Source organism: Patella vulgata, chromosome 3 (genome assembly GCF_932274485.2).
Source record: "Patella vulgata chromosome 3, xgPatVulg1.2, whole genome shotgun sequence".
NCBI lineage: Eukaryota > Metazoa > Mollusca > Gastropoda > Patellidae > Patella > Patella vulgata.
This window is the reverse complement of record NC_065881.2, coordinates 88677746-88695756: the sequence shown is the minus strand read 5'-3', so window position 1 is coordinate 88695756 and position 18011 is coordinate 88677746. Positions and strand designations below refer to the sequence as shown.

Genomic DNA, 18011 nt, shown 5'->3' with positions numbered 1-18011 from the left:
AGTAAAACAATGAGGGTTTGTTTCCGTCAATAGAAATGAAATGAAATGAAATGGGGTTTAACGTCCTACTGTTGTTCTGCTCCTAAACTGGGCTAATGAAGACGGGCATACGCCATACAGTGTGCTATGAGGGAAATTTTGCCCGAGCAGCGGCGCTACGGCCTACTCTTATATCAATTTCCAGCTGCCAAAGGATCTTTTACGTGCACGCCAATGTGTACACAGGACCTCGGTTTTTCGTCCCATCCGAACGACTAGACAGCTGTCCTTGTCAGGCCCTCCGTCCTGCATCACTGACAAGGGGAAACCACGCCGGAAAATCTGGATGAACTTTCTCGGCCAATGCAGGGATCGAACACCCGACCTCCAGGCTAGCGAGCCAGCGTCTTACCCACTTAGCCATCGTGACCCCCCTTCCGTCAATATAGTTCGAAATCTATGTACTACTGTCATTATGTTTTTCAATATTTTGATCATGTTTTATTTGAGTAAGGGGGATGGGGTGGTTGGATGGCCGAGTGGTTAGCACGTGCTAAGGCCTGTCATTGAGTCAACTGGCGTGGTTCCAAATCCCGGTTGTACGTGACAAGTGTAGCACTTTGGCCCTTGAGACAATTTTGGGTCTTTATAAAATTGTCTCTTCAATTTTGTCTATGAAGTCAAATCACACGTACATTATGAACGTGGGTATAGTTATTCGTAAAAAACAGTGATATTTTGGTCAAATTAAAATCATTGTCAAAATAGTCATCAAATTCTGGCTGTTTATTGACCTATGGTTGTTAGGCCAAATAAGTTAATATCTATCTCTGTTAGTGGTGGGAAATAAACAAGTTTATTACGTATTTTCAATGGAAAAGTACCAAAGACCTGCTGAAATGAGATACGTATAAATTGAAGGGTTGAAGTGAGTTTTAACTAGACTCTCACCAGATCATTCCAAGAAGCCATTATATATTTGAGAACGAGGAACCTGCAAAGTTATTTCCAGTTTACCAATAAAACTGTGAAACTATTATTACAGTAGTATTATTTACGATCACAAGGAAACACAACAAATAAAGAAGTCCGTAGTGTTACACAAGGAGTAGGGTCGCTTGTCCAACCTCGTGGGTTTTCTCCGGGTCATCCGGTTTCCTCCCACTGCTAAAGACCCTACGCACAAGCGAATTGTTGAAATAAAATTAAACCACATGTTAGTCCCGAAATGACCTAGTTTGTGTGGGTGGACGTTAAACCCCATTTCCATCGCTCTCTCTTTATTTGAGTAGTTTACTTCATTAAGAAATGGTCTAATACACTGAACCCATTTATATACTTTCAGTGTAATTCGGTCACACACTCATGGTTGAAGTGGGAGAGGTATCTAAATGGGGTTTAACGTCCACTCGACACAAGCTAAGTCATTTCGGGACAAGCATATGGTTCAGTTTTATGTCAATAATTCGCTTACGCTTAGAGGACTTTAGCTATGGGATGAAACCGGAGGACCCGGAGAGAAACCCGGAGATTGGACAGGCGACCCTACTCCTTGTCGCGTACAAGCGGTGATTAAACCAGACCTGGTGATCTAACGCCCAAATTTCGCATGTTTGAAAATACTTGTACTGACAGGTAAAAGCAAATGAAACATACAGATAGCAATTCATTTCGCGATCTTTGGAGAAAAATAAGTCCAACTTTATTTGATGTTGTCGATATCTAAAATAGCACTGTAATTCAAACTTCTTGACATTTTTGTAGGGCCCAATTTTATTACTTTCTTGTCAAAAATACATGTATTGGATTCGCCGAACCCTGTGCGGGGCACCATGAATGCGGGGAAAGTATTGTATTTATTAGCATACCCGAAGTGCGGGAGAATCGCACTGCACACACACACACACACACACACGCACAAGCAACTTGAAGTTGGCACGTCACTTGGCATTCGAATAACGAATGACGAATAACTAATAACGAGCCAGCACGTTATTCGGGATTTGGCAATAAAACAGACCAGCCTAACTTGCATCCCGGTAGAGGACTGTCCCTTACACGCCAACAAACTAGCCAAGACCCTACTCGCTTGACAAACGGTCGTCTTAGTGCTAGTCGGCCATGCGACGTTCACTTATGCCAACGGTTGGAAGTAGCGGTGAAATGGTGGGATGCAAGGTAGGCCGCTCTGTTTCATGGCCGAATCCCGAATTACGTGTCAAATTCATCTAGTTTTTAATTCAGGTAAGTTACCTTATTCCGGTAAGTTAACTAATGACTCTATTTTTTCAGTTACCCCTGATTGCCATTATCCACCGACTCACAGTCCACCTCCTCAGATCATAACAGAAGCTGTCACGACACAAGACGCTCCTACCACCCAAATATCCACAGAAACTCCCACAACACAAGGTATTCCCGCGCCTACTACCCAGATAACAACTGATGTTATGACAACGTTGTCTCAAAGTACTCCAGTACACCTATGGCCATTAGACGACAAAGCTTTAACACAAGAAGTTATATCACAGCAACCTCCATACTCTTCTGCACTATCACTCTGCCCTAGAATTCAAAGGAATAATTCAGTGTTCCCCTTTCCAAGTCTTTATTTTGACGGGGCTTCAATTTCTTACATCAGAACAAATTTAAATCAAACATTTTTACAAAGAAACTTTACAATTGGACTGTTTTTGTGTCTGGACGAAAGAGATAGTGGAACGGTTCTTTATGTAAACGATAACCAAGTGTCTGGAACATCAAGGCTTAAGATACAAACAAATTGGAACAATGTGACCGTAACAACATCTAATATAGACGGAGCAATATGTGGTGAGGTTCTGGGTACCAACTTGGAAATAAGGCAGTGGAATACTTTGATAGTAACCAGAAATACAGCAACCGGAACTCTACAGCTGAATATAAATGACGTCACTTCCTCTACGAACGATAACTGTGCAACTGGTGATACAAGTCAACCATCTGAGATATATATTGGTACAGATACATGGAAGGAAGATTCGTTCCGTGGTTATTTACGATGTTTAACGATATTTGACGATGTTGTTGATTCACCAGATTTAGCAGGGGTTTGTCAAGCTACAACTGTAACAGCATACTCTGCTCCAGGTATGTAGGATTATATTATCTCCTTAGATACATGATCAAATTATCGCTTAAATGACAATTTTAAGTCTATGAATGAAATGAAATGAATTGGGGATCAACGTCCTACTTTTTTGCACCGACTGGGCTAACGGAGACATGCATGCGAAATACACAGCGCAATGGGTACAGTGTTGCCCGGCCAGCGCTGCTATGGCCTACAGCCGAGATATTCTTTGCTCGTAGGCCCAGTCTGTGAAGGGGGGGGGGCAGGATTTTGTGACTAATGGCACTTTATCACAATTAAATACGTTAAATTAAATAAGTAAGTTAAAGTGAAACTGCTTCTTAAATGATTCAGAGTACTAGGGGGGTGGGGCGTAAGTTATGCCAATTGCCACAAAAATTGTCCTAGATTCCAAAGTATCCACTATTTCCTGCCAAAAATGGTTTTAGAAGTTGTTCATCATCAATAAACATTATCCAGTCAAATTACTATGCGGGAATAAAATGGCGCGGTCCCAAAAATGATACTGTGGCTAGTGGATAACTAAGAGTGACAAGTTAGTTCCTGAAGCCCCGAGCATCAAGTGCACGAATATGATTCGAGAGAGTGAAAGAGAGAGAGGGAGAGAGAGAGAGAGAAATGGGGTTTAACGTCCACTCGACACAAACTAGGTTATTTTTGGACTAACACATGGTTCAATTTTATTTCAATAATTCGCTTGCGCGTAGGGGTCTTTAGCAGTGGGAGGAAACCGGAAAACCCGGAGAAAACCCACGAAGTTGGACAGGCGACCCTACTCTTTGTCACATACAACCGGGGAATCGACACCACGCCAGTTGACTCAATGACGGGACCGTATGATACAGCGCGCACGTGCTAACCACTCAGCTACCCAACCCCCCAATTGGAGTGACAAATAAGATATAGGGGTATCGGTACGATAGTGCCTGTCTATTATAATATGGTTTCTTATATTTGGTTAGCGGATTTTAACACCGAACCATCTATTGAATACTTAACGGCCAATTCCTTCTGTGTAGGTCGTGGAACATTTTAAAAATCTGCTATAAGTTGCAGCTTGACATCCATTCCAATCCGTTCGGGCACGCTTTGATGGACGATCATACATTAGGAACACATTAATTATAATGATAGTGATTCTTCGTTTAGGCAATTTATATATACTCTTCAATAAAAGTGGGGGATATTGAAATGCAAATACCTATGCAGGTTGTGATATGATAAATAGTCATGGACACTTGACATGCTTTGAGAGTATGTTCACAGATGAAGAACTTATCGCCCCAACATAACCACTAAGCTGCATGTGCGACACGCAATAGCGCCATACACGTGGGGGGGGGGAGTCGTTGTCAAATTTGACACTTAAAGGAAGGGTTGATGAAAACTGCCGCTTGCTTGTTTATCTATCCATGTTTGCTTAAATTTCCTATCGGTTCTTGCATAAGATTTACTGTTTAGCGTATCTTTGCTTTAGTATGTTACGTTTAATTTTATCGGGAGACGTGTTGGTCAACTTCAACGTCAACCGACAACACTGCAAGAATTGGCCGTGGCACTGCCAGAGGAGTGGGCCAGATTGCCCGAAATCGTGATTGGACGGTTGATTAGGAGCATGCCACGACGAATTGCTGAATGTCTGAGGATTGGTGGAGCAATTACTCATTATTAAGACAAAAATCAAAAACGTCCATTTGGCCTGTTATTAACATACACTGGTTACCTCTAATAAAACTTCAGTGAATTTCCGCAGTTTTGTATTGTTTCTGAATATCCCCTACTTTTTTTGAAGGGTATATATTGTCGCTGTATTTGACGTGGAAACCCCAAATGAAATACCAAGCACTCTCTTATAATAATAATGGATTTGTATAGCGCCTCGTATCCAAAAAGTTTGCTCACTGGCACTGAGTTAGTCCGTCACATTTACGACAGTTTCCCATCATCTGAATGTACACAGTGATTGTGCATCCTTTATATATGATGGCAGCCTGTTTCACAGTTTAGGAGCAGCAACAGAAAAACTTCTGTCTCCAAGAGATTAAAAAATCCGGGTAATCAACAAAGACCGACGCGTGTTTTAAGCTCACCGGTAATTTTGTTTTGTTTTTTATAAGAGAGAGAGAAATAGGGTTTAACGTCCACTGGACACAAGCTAGGTCATTTCGGGACCAACATATGGTTTTAATTTTATTTCAATAATTCGTTTGCGCGTAGGGGTCTTTAGCAGTGGGAGGAAACCGGGTTTTTTATAAGCAATATTTTATCTGAATAGGGATTGGGGAACAGGCATAGCCTTTATTAAACCCTTCTCCCTGACCGAAGGTCGGATTATCCAATGTTAATTCAATGCAAATCATGTGAGGGGACCGCTGATTTATGTCGTAATTCGCAATATGGATTACTCTAAAAATTTTTGGTTGATGTAATAAGGAAATAAATCGGACATGAAAATGATGAAGGATTTCACAGAGTACCGTAGTATTCAGATGTCGGAAGTGACAGTCATTCACATGCAATTAACTCGTGTATTAACAACACCAACAAAACATGGATGACTAGGCTATATATTGAACATTGCTGAATTGTCCTTAATCAGAGTATTAAAGATATTGAAAATCCGCTCCTCACTATAGGCTAATTAATGGGTGTAAATATCATTACTATATACCAGGTAGTTACGGTCAGGTACACCTGTAGTTACAGTAAGCTAATTAAGATACATCTGTAGTTAAAGTAGGCTAATTAAGGTACACCTGTAGTTACGGCCTGGTACACCTGTAGTTACGGTCAGGTACACCTGTAGTTACAGTAAGCTACTTTAGGTACACCTGTAGTTACAGTAAGCTACTTAAGGTACACCTGTAGTTACAGTAAGCTAAATAAGTTACACCTGTAGATACAGTAAGCTAAATAAGTTATACCTGTAGATACAGTAAGCTAATTAAGGTACATCTGTAGATACAGTAAGCTAATTAGGATACACCCGTAGATACAGTAAGCTAATTAAGATGCACCTGTAGTTACAGTAAGCTAATTAAGATACACGACTTCATCTGAAATAAGATCAAGTACGACTGTATCTAAACAAAAGTACACTCCACCCATGATCCTCAATATTAAATCAATTTAATCATTTTTTATTTTTAAATAGATAGAAACATGGGGGAGGGGGGGGGGAATAAACATGATAACGTCATTAAAATCAACTTATATCGTCTAATTGATTGTCAATAATAGACGACACATTCTTCGTTATGTTTACAAAAATCGATATCTTCTGAATTTCCTGTTCTTGCAAGTTAACAATTCATTGGTTCTTTTCGGGTTTTTATTTTTTTTTTTTTTTTGTAATTTTTGTTAACTTTTTAAACATGTCTTTCAAACCAATGAACCATAAATTATGGTTCATAAACAGTCAAACCGACAGTAACATGGTTTTAAAATCAAGTGACGTTATCATGACCAGTTTCGATACATTGGACACACAGCTATCCTAAATATACAGGAGTACATTAATGTTTTCGTTCACGATTCCAATCTTATATAATTAATTTGACTTGTAATATATATTTATTTTATGCTAAAGACTCGGTATTATCTGTTATATCTAATTAAAGTAAAATGTGTTGAAACAGAATATTTGTAGTACTATCGGACTTCTTTTCTTGTTGTGTTTTCTTCGTGATCGTAATATATACCAACCATAGGTCAATAAACAGATAGAATTTGATGAATATTTCAACAATGGTTAGAATTTTACCAAAATGTCACTGTTTTTTTTATATATATAAATATGTCATTCACGTTCATTAAGTACGTGTGATCAGACTCTATAGAAAGAGTGAAGCAACAATGTTTCAAAGACCCAATATTGTCTTAAGGACCAAAGTGCTACTTAATAGCCCCTAGAGTTACGAGCGTATATCCGACGCAGTATTCAATCTATTGTCTTGATAAACTGTTTGAACTGTTAAGATTGTTCTTGTATTTAAAAGAATAAAACAATCGCTCTACGTGGTGATTTTATGTTGTTATACAAAACAAACCATGTAGAATGGCCACATATACAATAGTAAGGAATACAGAGGTCATACGTTGTCTGGTGAATGACTGATGAGCCTTACAGTTATGAAGGAATGATATCCCAAAGGACATTAAGGATGCATTATGCATGGTCATTAAAGATGCATTATGTAAGATGTAGATACAGCGCTGACAGTTCTCGTTATAATAGTTTAAACACAGATAATGAAAAATGAATATATTGAACATTTCATTCAAATTACTCTATTCTGATCAGCGAGGTTATCATTGTTTGAAATTTTGACATAGATGGTTTATTATCGTAGCAACGGTACTTGTTAATCGAGACTCGGTCATTTAATAGCGATCATATTTTAATCCGTATATATCTGCGTCACGCGATGTCCTAGAGAGTTGATTATATGAAATGAAAAGAAATGGGGTTTAACGTCCTACTGTTCTGCTTCGAACTGGGCTAATGAAGACAGGCATACCCCATACAATGTGCAGTAGAGGAAATTTTGCTCGCCCGGACAGCGGCACTACTGCCTACGCTAATATCGAATTCCAACTAACAAGGGATCTTTTACGTGCACGCCGATTTGTACACGGGCCCTCGATTTGTCGGCACATCCGAAAAACTTGGACCGCAGTCCTTGTCAAGCCCCCCGTCCTGCATCACTGACTGTTGAGTATAGGCCTGTCATGTGTATAAATCTATGAATAATAATGTATATAACATTTGAAGCCAAAATAAAAACCTGTAATACCCATGTATACCTATTACATCATGCTTCTTTACACCTGTAACACCCAGGTATACCTCTTACATAATGCATCTTTACACCTGTTATACCCATGTATATCTATTACACCATGCATCTTTACACTTGTAACACCCAGGTATACCTCTTACATAATGCATCTTTACACCTGTTATACCCATGTATACCTATTACATCATGCATCTTTACACTTGTAACACCCAGGTATACATCTAACATAATGCTTCTTTAGACCTGTTATACCCATGTATACCTATTACATCATGCATCTTTACACTTGTAACACCCAGGTATACCTCTTACATAATGCATCTTTACACCTGTTATACCCATGTATACCTATTACATCATGCATCTTTAAGATACCTGATTCCTGATAATAACAACAATAGTGACGAGAAAGTCAAATATCGACGAGGAAAGATCAACAGATTCAAGTTTGATAAATATTATCTTTTTATTCTAAAGAAATATTGATCACAATGTACCTGTCTAGTATACTGGGGACATTAAACAAGCAATCCACATCCGTCAACATTAAGAGAGAGGGAGAGAGAAATGGGGTTTAACGTCCACTCGACACAAACTAGGTCATTTCGGGACTAACATATGGTTTTAATTTTATTTCAATAATTCGCTTGTGCGTAGGGGTCTTTAGCAGTGGGAGGAAACCGGAGGATCCGGAGAAAACCCACGAGGTTGGACAGGCGACCCTACTCCTTGTCACGTACAACCGGGGATTCGAAACCACGCCAGTTGACTCAATGACAGACTTTATGATGCAGCGCGCGCACGCTAACCATTCAGCCATCCAACCCCCCTAACATTAAGAGCATGTTTATTATTTTAAACATGGCACATACACTTGTTACCAGTTAGTACACTCAGTACGCTCCATCTGAACGACGGGGTCACGGTGGCTAGGTGGGTAAGGCGCTGGCTCGCTAGCCTGGAGGTCGGGTGTTCGATCCCTGCATTGGCCGAGAAAGTTCATCCAGATTTTCCGACGTGGTTTCCCCTTGTCAGTGATGCAGGACGCAGGGTCTGACAAGGACAGCTGTCTAGTCCTTCGGATGAAACGAAAAACCGAGGTCCCGTGTAAACATTGGAATGCACGTAAAAGATCCCTTGGCAGTTGGAATTCGATATAAGAGTAGGCGATAGTGCCGCTGCCCGGACAAAATTTCCCTCATAGCACACTGTATGGCGTATGCCCGTCTTCATTAGCCCAGTATATGAGCAGAACAGTAGAACGTTAAACCCCATTTCATTTCATTTCTCCATCTGAACGAACTTTTTCCACTCAATATATTAAAGATACATTATGGGAGATTAGATAAAGGGCTGGCAGTTTTCACTCTAATATACTAATGTCCAAAAGAAAGTATACACTGTGCATTTTGTGCTGCATCAACCAAAGTCGTTTTTCCATGGTATACGGTATTTGGGTAGAATGTCAATCTGTTTCACATTTTTATTTTGCTTATAGAAATGTTGAGTTTGGACGCAAGAGACAAACTCGATAATGCTTTATCAAATGTTTTTAATCTAAACAAAACTTAGTCATACTTTTAGTGTGTATACTTTCTTTTGGACATCAGTAGTTAAAAACTAGATATTTTAAAGGAGAATTTGCTGAACATTTCAGTCAAATTGATCCACTCTGAACCGACTATTGATCGATTGAAATTTCGGCCTAGCCTCGATCATCATTACTAAAGTCGGTATGATAACAAACATAGTCTCAATTATCAATTTTATGAATAAATGAAAGTTGCGCAGCAAATCTGATCTTATCCAGTAAATATCGCAGGCTAGTATGGAAAGTAAAAATATCCAATTTACTAGAAAAGTGCTGGATTTCCTGAAAAACACTCAGTGAGCGCATACAGGACAAAAATATAAGGGTTTCCCTATCGGCAGCCCGACGATTAGGAATTTCTGCTCGCGTGACGTCAAAGGTTTGCACGCGGAGATTGCATGGGCGCTTGATGTACATGTTGATAAACATTATGAAGAGTTAGGCGTACAACACTTTCTGAGATAAAAATCACAGAAAAACGCGGTGCAGTGGATAATTCAAGAATTTAATTAGGCTTTGATATTTGTAATAAATAGTCAGCGAATAAAGTCAACATCGTCTTGCGTATGCAATGAATTCTCCTCCGACTTCGCACCCGTTGCTAGGTACCGAGAGAGGTAAGTCACGTGACACAAACATGACCTGTTTATAGCAGGAGTAATCCCCGACAATTGCAATGTTTTGAGAAGGATTGAAGCAAAACTATGATAAATTAATTAGTTTGAATATGTTTTTAGTCCAAATATATCATCAAATCACCCATTTTGTACGCGGGAATGTATCTTTAATGTCTAATTAATAATTTAGATAACATTTCAGGTCTAAAGAAAGACCTGCAATAGGCAGATTTAGTTTTTGCATAATGTATGGTAAATGTTCGTGTTTGTCATTTCCTTTTGGAGGGGGGGGGCGGAGCGTGGTGATAGTGAGTTTGCGAGTACAGATATTCATGCGCCATTTGATTATTTGCGTCACTCTTGGTTTTCGCGCCACTACTTACCCTCATAGATTGTTTTATTTCCCGAAGAATTTTGCCAAAGACAAAAACGTTTTGAAGAAATTTAGAAAGGAAAATATAGTGGGCCAAATCTGAGGAGCTTTCAGAATGTAGAGAGGTCTGGGGTGGGTACATGATTCATAAACAGAAGTCTTGTGCAATTTTCACATGACCCCGAATATCTCGAAATCGCCCCAACGGTGGACTGATTACCACTAGGCATCGTAATCTACGCCAAATTTTACTGTAGAAAAGTTGTGTCTGGTTTTGTGCCCATTTGATGGAGACCCCCGCGCACCACTGAGCCTCCGGTCTAGGTCTCATTGTTGTTTTATAAAAGGATGATCAATGCTTTGTATTTATTATGGTAATCCCCCTTGTCAGTGATGCAGGACGGAGGGTCTGACAAGGACAGCTGTCTAGTCCTTCGGATGAGACGAAAAACCGAGGTCCCGTGTATACATTGGAATACACGTAAAAGATCCCTTGGCAGTTGGAATTCGATATAAGAGTAGGCCATAGTGCCGCTGCCCGGGCAAAATTTCCCTCATAGCACACTGTATGGCGTATGCCCGTCTTCATTAGCCCATCATAGGAGCAGAACAGTAGGGCGTTAAACCCCATTTCATTTCATTTCATTTATTATGGTAACTGTCTAGAGGAATTTGTATTATCGATTGTGGGTATTGTAGTTAAGGTGGCAATAACAATACAAAAGTTGTTATTAGAGAACGTTACATGATTACAGAGTAACAGTTATCAATACGATTTACAGACAGCTATAGATGAGTGAAGTGCTAGGTATCCTCGAGGATGGCAGCTTCCGATGATTATAACCTGTTTGAATATTTACATGATTGCAGAATAACAATTATGAATAATATTTACAGATAATACCCCATGTCTATTGTTTGTATTAAATAATCTTCTACATCGATTTAGTTCACATATCAATTATATTATATCAGGGGTCTGTTTCACGAAATTTTAACTAAGATAGAAGTATCTACTAAAAATTTGATTTTATCTTTAGGTCAGATTTCTTATAATTATTTCAACTTCACCGTGTCCAACACAATCAGTGGAAAGGGAGTTTATTTCATGTGTTCTTCAATTGAAATCTTATAATGATTTCAGCTCCACCGTGCCCAACAAAATCAGTGGAAAGGGAGTCTTTTTCATGTATTTAACTTTTATCTTGTTATGATTTCAGCCCCAGCGTGTAGAAAGGGAGTCTATTTCATGTATTCAACTGTTATCTTGTTATGATTTCAGCTCCACCGTGTCTAGCAAAAGCTGAGACTATATCATGTATTTAACTGTTATCTTATTATGATTTCAGCTCCACCGTGTCCAGCAAGATCTGTGGAAACGGGAGTATATTTCAGAAAGTCAGCAACCAACAAAAAGCCAAATGACGGTGTTATATACTCGACTGTTGAGGGTAACAAGAAACGCTGTGGTGGTCTATGTTCTACTTTCAGTTTGTGCAGGTCGTTTGTATTTGAATTGCAGACAGGCACGTGTCATCTCTATGATTATGTAACAAAACAAGGATTGGTGGAGGCCCCAGGATATTCATATTACACCATCGTTGACAGAACTTGATTCAATATGTAGTGAGGGTGGGAGAAATGGGGTTTAACGTCTAATCAACACAAACTAGGTTATTTCGAGACTAACCTATGATTCAGTTTTATTTCAATACTTTGCTTGCGCGTATGAGAAAACCTCAAGTGGTTGGACGGGCGACCATACTCCTTGCCACCTACGTGTACAAACGAAAGAGAAAGAAATGAAGTTAACGTCAACTCGACACAAACTAGGTCATTTCGGGACTAACATATGGTTCAATTTTATTTCAATAATTCGCTTGCCCGTAGGGTTTTTTTTAGCAGTGGGAGGAAACCGGAGGACCCAGAGAAAACCCGCGAGGTTGGATTGGCGACCTTACTCGTTGTCACGTACAACCGGACAATCGATACCATAACACTTGATTCAATGACAGACCTTATGATCGTTTATGCTAGCGTTAAAGCATTCACTCTACCAATGGCGGGGGGTGGGTGGCCGAATGGTTAGCACGTGTGTGCTGTATCATACGGTCTGTCATTGAGTCAACTGGCGTCGCCTGTCCAACCTCGTGGGTTTTCTCCGGGTCCTCTGGTTTCCTCCCACTGCTAAAGACCCCTACGCGCAAGCGAATTAATGAAATAAAATTAACCATATGTTAGTCCCGAAATGACCTAGTTTGTGTCGAGTGGACGTTAAACCCAATTTCTCTCTCTCTACCAATGGAGATGCTGTGGCTAAGTGGGGGAGCCATGGGGGCTAAGTGAGTAAGACGCTGGCCCGCTTATCTGTAGGTTGCGGGGTTGATCCCGAAGTTCGTCGTGATTTTCGAGCGTGGTATACCCTTGTCAGTGATGCAGGACGGGGGACTGACAACTGCGCTGTCTAGTCCTTCGTATAAGACGACAAACTGAGGTCCAGTGTACACATTAGCGTGCTTGTAAAATGTCCCTTGTCATTTGAATTCAATATAAGAGTAAGCCGTAGCGCCGCTATCCGGGCAAAATTTCCCTCTTAGCACACTGTATGGCGCCAGTATGCCCGTCGGAGCAGAACAGTAGGACGTTAAACCCCATTTTATTTCGGCCAACCCCGGTGATTTGTGGTCATTTCTATACAAATTGCAATGCACTTTAGTAAGATATTCAGCACGAGGACATGGTAAAATGCAATCAGATTAAAACACATATCCTATTTCGTTTCGTTTTTTTATAGTTCAAAATGTCGTTCAACTTGTCAATACTACATTAGAATCTGGAGGATTAGCCAATGAAACAGTCTGTTGCGGCGAGTTCTTGGTGAAACGTGTACCGAATTATTGGTATCACATTAGAAACATTTGCGCTGATTGGTTAATCAAAAGTCGCTCGTATGATCCATGACGCAACCCTCCACTAATTAAATCCGGTCAGACCTTCGTGTAATAGAGGCCATTAAAAGTATAAAGAAAACGAAACGAAATATAGATCTTTATTTTAATCAGATCTGGTCAAATGTCAACATTTGAGTTGTTTCCCCTTTCAATGAGAATGCCGAGTACCTTCCTCAAAACACAAAAAAAGATTAAAGGAGCTAAATCGCTAATATTTGGGACCTAGAAATTGACCCAAATGGGCCGCAACGCATATAATAATGTAATCTGATTGTATATAAACTGATTTACATTCAATTGTTTCCTTTTTGACTCTAATTTCAAATCAGTTATGTCAGCGAAATACAGCATGTGTCTCAACCCTATAGCAATTTCTAGCGTCTGGTCATTCCAGTCTATTAAGCAGGTTCTCTAGTTGAATATGTCTAGCCTCGTTCTTTCTGGTCACTTGTTGCAAATGACGCTAAAACGCACTATGGTACACGATTCGTGTACCAATGGTAAAATGTTTATTTTGTCTTAAATATTGGATATCAGAAGCCTGCCTTTTTCTGGTAAGATCACAACGTTAATGTTGATTTGAATTGACAAATAATTCGTATTTTCAACGTGTAAGACTTTGGATGATATTGAGTTAGAGACTAAGCTACTTTAAGACTGACCTATGTTTTTAAAAATATAATTTGTATTCATTCAACATTCCTTTATGATTGCTGTAATGTGTTTTTGTTTATCCTGGACACCGTGCCTCACGACAAGTAGTTATGTCCTGTATATTGCTAAGAGTGGCTATTTCCCGTGCAGCACGACTTGTGATTATTTCGCATACATGGCGACAAGTTGTTATTTCCCACAACTCGTGCAAGTAGAATATTTAACGACAGAGAGAGAGCGAGCGATCATTCCCCCATTGCTCGTGTAATGAGGTCTACTTCCGGGTAAATCAATGAAGGCCCCGTCACACCAAAGCACGACCCAAATTAATTTGAGTCCCATTGTAAAGCTAGAGAAATCATGAATAGACTGTGAGATGCATTATGTAAGAGCTAATATAAAGCTATATTACGTCAGATACCATTTGGCACACATAGATGCACCTACTTCATTCCTCAAAAATAGATCTCTGCCCTAAATGGCCGCCATATCCCAAAAATTAGTATACAGTTTTGTAATGCGTTTCTACTCCGTTTCACATCTGTCATACACACAAAGATGAAATAAACTTTTTTAATTTTATTAAATGGAAGTAGAACAAATACTCAACAACTTTCTCAAAGTATACTTAGTGTTTTCAACTAAAATCGTCGATTTTGGATTTAAAATGTCGGTAAACTAGCTTAGTGTCTGTTCTGAAGCGGAGCTAACTGTAGACAGCCAGCCTAAGTTTTAAGTATGTTCAGCTACGCTATAGCTATGTTGCCATATCTACTTTATAGATAGACCTAAATATGTTACTTCAGACACTTTAAAATATAGGCCATAATATATTACTTTGGCCACTTTAAAGATAGGCCTAAATATATTACTTCGGCCACTTTAATTATAGGCCTAAATATATTACTTCGGCCACTTTAAAGATAGGCCTAAATATATTATATAATACATAATTTTCATATCGGTGTGTTTTGTATTTGTATGCCATATGAAATCAGCATCATCTTGCATTTAACAAAAAACGAACACAGTTTATTTTGCAACTGTAAAAAATACCTTTCTTCAAACAAAATATAATGGTGCGTGTCAAATAGATATCCTGACGCTGAATCAAAATATATACCAGCATGTGATATCACACGTGACATTAAACACAACCCTGTGACGTCTGTGTAACTTTATTTAGTCTTTTTGAATGACACATAGATGTTGATATTAAATCAGACATACTTTAAAGGGACAATAACACTCTTGCTGGCTTGAAAGCTCTAGAAAATAAATAATATCTCTATCTAAGCACTAGATGTTTAAGTGCCCTACCTGTTGTGTAAATTATCTATTACATCCTATTTTACTTGTCCAGAGGGTTCGAATATATTTTAAATCGAAGTTTCATTTGAAAAGGTTTACGTTAGACGTTTCAAACCATTATGTTGAATTTTTCAAAATTTTTAAATAAGGTGTGTTAAGATAAAATTTGTATCATCAATTAATTGAAATATTCTAAAATAGTACAATTTGTTGACCAGAATAAAGATTGGGACATATTATTCAGTTACAACAAGAGTGGTATTGAGTCTTTAATTATAGTAATTTATTGTTTATTGAATTGCAATTGTAAGTATTAAATTAACTATATATAAAATATTGTTATTTATCTTGTGTCTGTGTTCTTTTTTTTTGGGGGGGGGGGGGGTGGCCAACCAAAAACTATATCCGTGAGGGATTAGCCAATGAAACTGTCTGTTACGGCAAGTTTTTCGCGTGAGGTGCACGGAACGAAAATAAATCTGTATTTTAATCACATTGACGTCCACTTGACATAAACTATGGTTCAATTTTATTTCAATAATTCGAAGGGGTCTTTAGCAGAGGGCGTGAAGTGGAGCACCCGGAGAAAACTTACGAGGTTCGACAGGAAACCCTACTCCTTGTCACATTAACTGGTGTTGTTTCGAATTATGTCTAATAGAGGTCTTATCGATTATGCTGATCTTCTCGTAACTTTAGAGAGAATTTGAAGAGCTCAGGGAAAGAACAATCTAAGTAAAATTTTTGTCTTTTCGCATAAAAGGCAAAATAGAATTTCGGACGAGAATGCTTGACGCGAACAGAACAACGAGTGGGTTTAATTACAACTTCAAAATGATGTTTAATACGAATCATAATTACCAGTAAAACAACTGACTTCCACTTTTCAGCCACATTAAGGTCAAATAAAGGGTACGATGGACTTGTGTTTGTCCAGGATGCCATTTCAGAAGGACCTTGGTTCGATGTGACTCCGATCGTTTTTACCTGAAATTGATTGTTCCACAGAGAGCTTATACAATTTGCTACCAGATGGCGCCATTAACTGGGGTTCGTTGAAAAAGTGACTTAGATCGTTCTTCCCCGGGTCTCTTCATTTGATATTCTAAAGTGTTGGAATGATATTGATGTCTTTTACTAGTACTTATCCCTTATAATGTCCAACCCTCGTGGGTTTTCTCCGAGTCCTCCGATTTCCTGCCACTGCTAAAGACATCTACGCGCAAGCGGATTATTCAAATATAATCGAACCATATGTTATTCCCTCTCTCCCTCTCTCTCCCTCTCTCTCTCTCCCCTCTCTCTCTCTCCCTCTCTCTCTCCCTCTCTTTCCCTCTCTCTCTCTCCTCTCTCTCTCCCTCTCTCTCTCTCCCTCTCTCTCTCCCCTCTCTCTCCCTCTCTCTCTCTCCCTCTCTCCCCCTCTCTCTCTCCCTCTTTCCATCTCTCTCTCCCCTCTCTCTCTCCCTCTCTCTCTCACTCTCTCTCTCCCCCCCTCTCTCTCTCTCCCCTCTCTCTCCCTCCCTCTCTCTCTCTCCCCCTCCCTCTCCCCCTCTCTCTCTCTCCCCTCTCTCTCCTCTCTCTCTCCCTCTCTCTCTCCCTCCATCCCTCTCTCTCTCTCTCTCCCCGTCTCTCTCTCTCCCTCTCTCTCTCCCTCCCTCTCTCTCTCTCCCTCCCCTCTCTCTCTCTCCCCCTCTCTCTCTCTCTCCCCTCTCTCCCTCTCTCCCCTCTCTCTCCCTCTCTCTCCCCCTCTCTCTCTCTCTCTCCCCTCTCTCTCCCTCTCTCTCTCTCTCTCTCCCCTCTCTCTCCCTCCCTCTCTCTCTCCCTCTCTCCCTCTCTCCCTCACCCTCTGTTTTATAATCATCTACTTAGGATCCCACGAGAAATTAACATGGCAAGGGTCAAAATGCAACTGCACCGCAATCACAGTCATCCTGAATCTTTTGATCCTTAATATGTATGTCCTGAGAAAATAATATCGCACCCAAGAGAAACTTATTACGTAAATAAATACATGCTAAAGTACACTGGAGTTTGGCGTATTCTATCACAAGTGAGAGCTGCCAGTGCAACATGTAACATACCAACAACACACCTTTATTCATCAAACGCATGTATGGTAAATCCATAATTACACCGAGGCAAGTTTTTAAACCGCTGTGTTTAATGTCGGTATTTCACAACAGGCCTTCGACAACTCACAACGGTGAAAAGATGACATGTGAATAAGACAATACGTCTATTATTGCGAAGGTATCCACATCTTATTAACGTAAAGAACCGTAAACGTTCTGGTAGACCACCGTGTGTCAGTCACAGAGAACATATATAACAGGTCTTGTAAGAATCGTTCGACGCCACCCGTTTGCGCCAAGCACTAGGTTGAAAAGTAATTGGATATCTCAACGATCATATCCTACAGAATTGTTCGTAAACTACTCAAATAATAATGCAAAAATAGATAATGCCCGAATAGATAATGCAAAAATTTGATAATGAAACAGTGTAATCACGATTGTCATTGCTATCGTTGTTAGGGGGGTTGGATGGCTGAATGGTTAGCACGTGCGTGCTGTATCATAAAGTCTGTCATTGAGTCTACT

General features: G+C 39.7%; 1 protein-coding gene across 1 annotated transcript in view; it reads left to right on the top strand.

Moving 5' to 3' along the window:
* Positions 1–12379, top strand: part of LOC130010306 (uncharacterized) — a 41010-nt gene extending 28631 nt beyond the window's left edge. The window contains exons 3-4 of the mRNA XM_056099671.1: positions 2272–3108; positions 11845–12379. Coding sequence (XP_055955646.1) covers positions 2272–3108; positions 11845–12110 — 1103 coding nt within the window. The 3' untranslated portion in view covers positions 12111–12379. The remainder of the gene's footprint in view (positions 1–2271; positions 3109–11844) is intronic.
* The last annotated feature ends 5632 nt before the right edge of the window (positions 12380–18011 follow it).